The 7304-nt window shown below is 38.6% G+C and overlaps 1 protein-coding gene across 1 annotated transcript in view; it reads right to left on the reverse strand.

Moving 5' to 3' along the window:
* Window positions 1–469: 469 nt before the first annotated feature.
* LOC103597329 (ubiquitin-conjugating enzyme E2 E2) overlaps window positions 470–7304 on the reverse strand; it is a gene marked incomplete at its 5' end in the record, with an annotated part of 80977 nt that continues 74142 nt past the window's right edge. Inside the window, one exon of the mRNA XM_008581153.1 lies at window positions 470–1327. Coding sequence (XP_008579375.1) covers window positions 1230–1327 — 98 coding nt within the window. The remainder of the gene's footprint in view (window positions 1328–7304) is intronic.

Here is a 7304-nt window from a genome sequence, read left to right on the forward strand (position 1 = left end):
ATCAAGCCAGACAGACATACTCTTACCACTGAATGTGCTGATCATGACTGATATATAGTTGAGTTTACTTCTTCCACTAAAATTATAAAACAAAACAAAGCTCCAGGGCAATCACTATAACAATTTTAGGAGGAAAAAGAAGAGAGAAACTCAAAGTGGTTGAACACACTGATCAGCTCAGACTTCACTTTCACAAGGAGGCTATTTTTGGAGTCACATATTTTAACTGTTGAAGTAGGAAGGTTGTAACAGGAAGGATGTCCAGCCAATATGTAGAATGATAATGATCTACTGAAACAACCATAAAATCATCAGGCTACTGACAGCTGGAGAAATTCCAACTACAAAGAAATATTAGAGGTTTGAGATCAAAAATACATTTGAACCTGTAATTGAATTAGACAAGCCTCACTGCATATAGGGCTACGCAGGTCACCAGGATACAAAGCAAACACTTGGTTATCAGAAGTGCATTTATCAGCCACAGTGATTTATTGAGTGCTTTAATAATACAAGTGTACATCAACTGATCCACAGTCAAAAGTGGCAGGTCCCTAAGAAATTTACAAGCACTTTAAGTAAATCGAAATACATATTATTTTGTTCAATCCAACAGTCTTCTGCATGGGGGACAGAAGGCTAGTGATAAACAGAGTCTCAGTAATGCACAGTGATTCTGATTGAAGCTTTTGTACAAAAACTTGTTCCCAGTAGCATGCACCCACCAATAAAGACTTCAGTACAAAAAATTAACCCTAAGCACTACATTTAAGTAGAAACGAGATATAATTCTGAATTTGTGTTTTCCCGAAGTTCACACAAAAGGAAAAAATCAAAATAAAACAAACAACAAAAAACAAAACCACACAGTAATACAAAGCTTTGTAAGAAAGCTCTTACTATTACAGATCCGACATTGTTTGCACTGAAAACAAAAGTTCCCATCCACACTGAGGTGGGAAAGAAAAAATCCCAACTCTTTCAAGTTAACAGAAATCAAAAAGGGAATAAAACAAGAGAAAAAAGAGAGAGGAAAAGAGAGAAAGAAAAGAGGGGAGAGGGAGGGAGAAGGAAGAAAGGGAGGATGGATGACATACCATTACACAACAGTTCAAATTTTAATAAAAATAGGAAAATAAGAACCAAGGTCTGGAGGGGTGGGCAGGGCTATTGATGCACTTGGTGAATGTGCTTGCACAGATCCGGCGGGGGCGGCAGGCAGCAAGCCCCTATGTGGCATACCGCTTGGTCCACTGTCTAGCCATCCGGTCATGCTCTGCTCTGTTGGTCATGTACTGTGTGGCAATGCTGCCCACCAGAGGGTCGGCTGCAAGGGAAGCAGAGTCAGGAGTCAGTAATGATCCAGTATCTCTTCCACCTTCTAAGTTGGGGAAGGAGTGTCCCGAAAGCTGGCCCTTTTTCAAGGAGTGGATGGGGAGGAGGTGAGAAGCTGCAGGACCAGTATCACTGCAGCTTAGCCAGTGACCTGCTGCTAACAGATCACACTTCACACCAGCTGCCCGAAGAGTCATCTAGTTGTGTTTTATTGATACTTCTTGTCATATTTCTCTCCCTGTTCCTACCACACACTTTTCACCCTGCTCCCCTTGTCTTCAAGTAGATATTTCACCGAAGAAATCCAAGTGGCCTAAGAGAGGGGGACTCTAGGGCCCATGATGTGATCTCTTGGGAAGAGGACTGCATGGCCTAGGCAGTTCCTTTACCCAGGGGTTTAGACCACAGGCAGTGGTGGCACGCATGGCCCTCATTACCTGCTCTGAGGGAATGTTCAGAGCCTTGGCTGAACAAAATCAAGCAGCAGCTCTTAGATCAAATGAAACAGGGAATAGATTCTCAATATTCGAGAGTATCACAATCTATATAGCTCATTGTTACAAAAATACTGATGGATGTTAGTAACACCTAACACTCACCATGATTTACCATGACTTCAAACTTTAACGTATCGATGATGTAGATCTCTGAGGGTGCTGACACATGAGGAAACTGGAGCATAAGGGGGTAAGTCACTTGTCCAAGGTGGAGCAAGGGGTGGAGCAGGGCTCAGAGCCAGAGTCCACACTCTTAAACACAGGGTGCTTGGGAGATGGTTCTGGACCCAGAATGTTGACAGGATCAACATTTAATGAAAAAGGTCAAAGCAATTAGAAAGAATGTAACTTAGGTTCTTAGAGACCCAGAATCTCTAGTTCTCTAATTTCATTCTTTCCTTGATTTTTATTTCCCCCATTTTTGGTATTTAGAATTTGGGTGGACTGGAGCAGATAGAGAAGAAGGAACCAAAAGGGAAAATGGGAAAAATCAGCAAAAGCTAATGTTGTAATAATAATAATAATAATAATAATAATAATAATAATAATAATAATAATAATAGTAAAAGTAGAGAATATGGAAGTGTGTCTGTGGTCTAATATCACCTTTAACTAGGAAAGATTCTGAGACTCTAACCTAAGTAAGATATTCATAGTCATACCTTCTCTATAATAAAAGTACAATAGAAACATCACCCTTTAATTGGTTTGCTGAGGTGGATGATAGATAACAAAGCCTTTGAAAGCCTGCCTATCAAGACCTTGCTTAAGTTTTCTTGGAATTGTGCTAAGCTTGTTATAATTATCCTGGGGAGAAGCCAGTTTCCTACCTTCACTTAAATTACAAACAATTAATAGACTGTATGAGCTTGTTCAGAACTTCTGCTTCTCTGTCTGTTCTTTGTGATTCCTCTCCTTCACTCTCCCAAGTGCTGACTCTGAAGCTTTACCATTTAAACCAGCCCTGCAAGGGTTCGAGAAGATTTAAACGAGCAATACCAAATGTAGACACAAAATACCTGGGAACTAGCTAATATACTTTTTAAAAATGTGGTCTTTCAGTTGAGACTAAGTAATGACCTTAGAGTCTAAAGGGCCAAGGTAAGGTACGATCCACATTTCTAACTTTGAAAAAATCACCATGTTCCAATTCCTGGCAGCCTAGAATGCAAAGCCTCAGATGAGACCTGGGCATCCTCATAGCTTAAGTCTACACCATTCAAGACAGATGTTTGACTAAATAGAACTTATATTAGTGGAACACACTAAAGACCCATCTGTACTTGCTAACTTACTGACTAAGGTAAGGCTTAACGTCAGAAGAATGACTAGTGAGTGACATGAATGGTCTACCTCAAACAGTATCATCACAGTGTGTGCACACTGGGCACAAGACAGGTCTGTTGTCTCAGCTCAAAGAAGGTAGGGGGACAAATGGAGGACGGAGGGAATAGGAAGCTGTGGGGTGGGAAAGGCGTTAATAGTATTTCAGTAAGGGCAGAAGGGGGAAAAATCTCAAAAACAAATTAGAGTGCTGATAACACAACTGACAAGGATTGTGCAAAAATTGCTTTGTGTGCTTAAACAATTAACATTTAATTTCTTTCAGCTTTTTTAAACTTTCCAAGTTTGATTTTAAAAAGAAAGATATTTTCCACATGTAAAATTATATTCTTACTATAAAAACAATAATTAATAATTTTTTAAACTACCTCAGACAATACACAGAGACAGAAAGCTGTAAGTGAAGATCATCTGCAAATTCACTCAGAGAAAACTATTGTTAACATTTTGACATATTTCTTCCTAGATTCTTTTTTAAGCACACCATGTAACAAAAGAGATTGATTTATAGACTGCTTTTGTAATCTTTTTAAAAATAACTATATGGCAAAAAATTTTTTATATCAATTACAGATCTACATCATTTTTATTTTTTTAAATGTCGAATTGGCTTTTATTAGTGATTCATGAATCAGGCAGAATCTTAAATAGGGTACCTTGAAAAGTTAGTGGAAAAACTGAGTTAAAAAATATATGAATCCATACTTCATTTTTAATATTTACCTGAATTAATAACCAATTTCCTGCTTACAGACATTTGGGTTTTTTCCAACTTTTGCTTTATAAATAATGCTGTGAGGAACATTATTGTGTATGCATCTTTGGAAACATGCAAATCTTAAATTTGTTTAAAGTATGAATGAAGGAATAAAATAAAAATATAATGAAGGAATTTTAAAAATGATGTATTATTAACCAAATAGCTCTTAATGCTAAAATGGTTTGATGAATAAAAGAAAGGACTAAAAGTAATGGAATCGAAACTATGCAATATACATGTAGCCAGTGGCTAGCACAGTGAATTTAATGGCACTAGACACTCCTTCTGTAGTGTCTTTATAGTTATCATCCTAAGTAAGGTGGAATCTTGTTACCAGGTTTCATATTTCATGGATTCACATATACCACGGATGAAATAACTGTCTCCAGATATAAATTATTTTTCTAATAATTTCTTTCTGAAAAAGAAGAAAATATTTCCCATCATTTGGGTTTCTAAATTGTTACTACTTTCCCAAATCTTTATTAATCTTTGAGATTATCATGTCACTTTTCCTCCTCTTTACTAAAGAAAAGCCACAAAACTTGTAAGTGGGTAAGTCAATTGAAAACAAATTCTCCTACATTCCTGCTTTTGTTTAATAATTATTTGAATTTTTTTGAAAAGAGGTACGTGTTCTTACTTATACAGAACAGGGTTAGAAGAGTTTAAGCATTTAATTCACCTAAATACCAGTGTGGCATGAATTAGAGGTTCCCTGAGGCAGGTGTACAGGACCTACAGTGTGGTCAATGTAAAATCATGAGGTGGGATTTAGGTATACAATGCTTTCCTTTAAACGACATCGCCTCATATATTTAATAAAAATCATGCTGTCATTTTGGACACAATACTAGTCATGAAATACTAGCCTGAATGAAAGCTTAAGACTGAAAGATCACTGATGATGGATGGGCCACATGCCTTTTTGCAGCCATCTCTACCTCCCCTACCCAACCTCTGCCTCCCTACACAATTCCAGGAACAATAAAAAAGGATGTTCAGTAAATACTTGTGGACTGAATAACAGTCACTATTATTTGCAAGATGATCATATTGAATACTTTATCTCCTCCCCCATTTTTTTTTTTTTTTTTTTGAGATTTGTGGTATGTGCCCCTTTGATTCTAGAAGGAACAGGTTTGGAAAACTCCTGTCTGATCTCTGTCATGGCTGGGGCTATCCTGGGTACCCTGGAGGCCAAATGGGTTTATAGCCCCATCCAGAAAAGGGAGGAGAGAGACAGGGCTCAAGACTAAAAGGGCTAAGAAGGGGATGAATGGTAAGAGGGAAGTGAATTTGCAGGGAGTGGAGAAAAGACAGGCAGACTGTTGAACTGCTGATTGATTCTATTTGTAAGGTCAAAGAAAATTCTATCTTGGTTGGTAGGTGGCATGGGAGAAATTACATGGAAAAGTTACAAGGATTCCCCTTTCGTAAAAAAGCATACATGTTCTTAAAGAAACACAAAAATAGTACAGTATAGTGGAAAAGGGCAAGGGCTTTAGATCCAGACCTTCCGGGTTTATACTTCAGTTCTGCCACTAACTGAGCCACCTTTAGCAAATTATTTAACTTCTCCGTGCCTTAGTTTCCTCAACTGCAAAATGGAGAAAATAACAGTAACCACTCCATAGTTTAACAAACTTATAAATGAATTAATCCTTGTAAAGCACATAAAAATTGCTATTACTTTCAAAATGAAGACAGGCAAATAAGCATTTGTACACATTTTAGAAATACAAATCTCATCATCTTTCTTTAGATAAAATCCAAAGTCAGCATGTTTCCCAACATCTTCTGTGATCCAGACATTATCCTTCTAGCTGCCTCCAGCTATGCTTTAATCAAAATAAACTACTTTCAGCTTCTTTATTTAATAAGCACTGCTCTGTCATGGATCATCTTTCTTTAGATAAAATCCAAAGTCAGCATGTTTCCTAACATCTTCTGTGATCCAGACATTATCCTTCTAGCTGCCTCCAGTTATGCTTTAATCAAAATAAACTACTTTCAGCTTCTTTATTTAATAAGCACTGCTCTGTCATGGCTCTGCAGCTTTGCTTATACTGGTTCTTTGGCCTGGGATAACCTTTTCCATTTTTTTGCTTAGGAGGCTTCTACTCATTTCTCAACACTTAGCTCAACCACTGCCTCCTTGGAGATGTCTTCTAGGGCCTTCTTAGCAATCTATCTCTACTTCTGGAGGGTAGATTCCTCTACGTGACAGTGCTAGACCAGAGCGAGTACATTTTAAACTTTTTTGCAAATATTAGTACTGCCAAACTGTCCTTCAACAAAAGAACGTATAGTTTACACTTTTACTGGACATTCTCACCACTGCATTATCATTTAAAAAAACTTTTATGCTAAACAGAAAAAAAATCTGTAATTGTTGTACGTGCATTTATCTTTTTTTTAAGTGTTAAAGAGAAATTTAATGGAAAGATATGAATGCATTTGTATCACTGAGTATGACTGAATCTTGACAACACCTATAGCTCTTTTTACTGTGAAAATGAATTATTTTTTTATTGAAACATAAGTGAGTATGTACTTGTGGGGTACAGAGTTGAATATCAATACCTGTATACAATATGTTATTTGTATACTCATCTCTCATTTTTTGGTGGCTGGCTGGTACAGGGATCAAACGATAAACCTTGGTGTTATCAGCACTACGCTCTAACCAGCTGAGCTAACCAGCCAGCCCTGCATCTACTAATTAAAAATCAAGTGATTAGGACAAAGTTGGTTTTTGTATTTTGGAATGTGGGGAAACCAAGCTACTAATTTCAGGCCAAACCCAAACAAGAAATATATATATATATATTTTTTCCCTTTTTGTCTTTTTTCGTGACCGGCAACGGATCGCAACCCTCAGTGTCACGCCCGTACTGGACCAGGACCGGCAACGGGATCGCAACCCTCGGTGTTGCACCCGCCCCTCGCTCAGCCAGTGAGTGGAACCGGTCTGTATGTGGGATCCAAACCCTCGGCGGGAGCGCCACCGTGCTCCCAAGCAGCGCACTGTAGCAGTGCGCCACCGGGCCGGCCCCCCAAACAAGAAATATATATATATATATTTTTTCCCTTTTTGTCTTTTTTCGTGACCGGCAACGGATCGCAACCCTCAGTGTCACGCCCGTACTGGACCAGGACCGGCAACGGGATCGCAACCCTCGGTGTTGTGCCCGCACCTTGCTCAGCCAGTGAGTGGAACCGGTCTGTATGTGGGATCCAAACCCTCGGCGGGAGCGCCACCGTGCTCCCAAGCAGCGCACTGTAGCAGTGCGCCACCGGGCCGGCCCCCCAAACAAGAAATATATATATATATATTTTTTCCCTTTTTGTCTTTTTTCGTGACC

This window comes from Galeopterus variegatus, unplaced genomic scaffold (genome assembly GCF_000696425.1).
Source record: "Galeopterus variegatus unplaced genomic scaffold, G_variegatus-3.0.2 Scaffold2282, whole genome shotgun sequence".
Taxonomy (NCBI): Eukaryota; Metazoa; Chordata; class Mammalia; order Dermoptera; family Cynocephalidae; genus Galeopterus; species Galeopterus variegatus.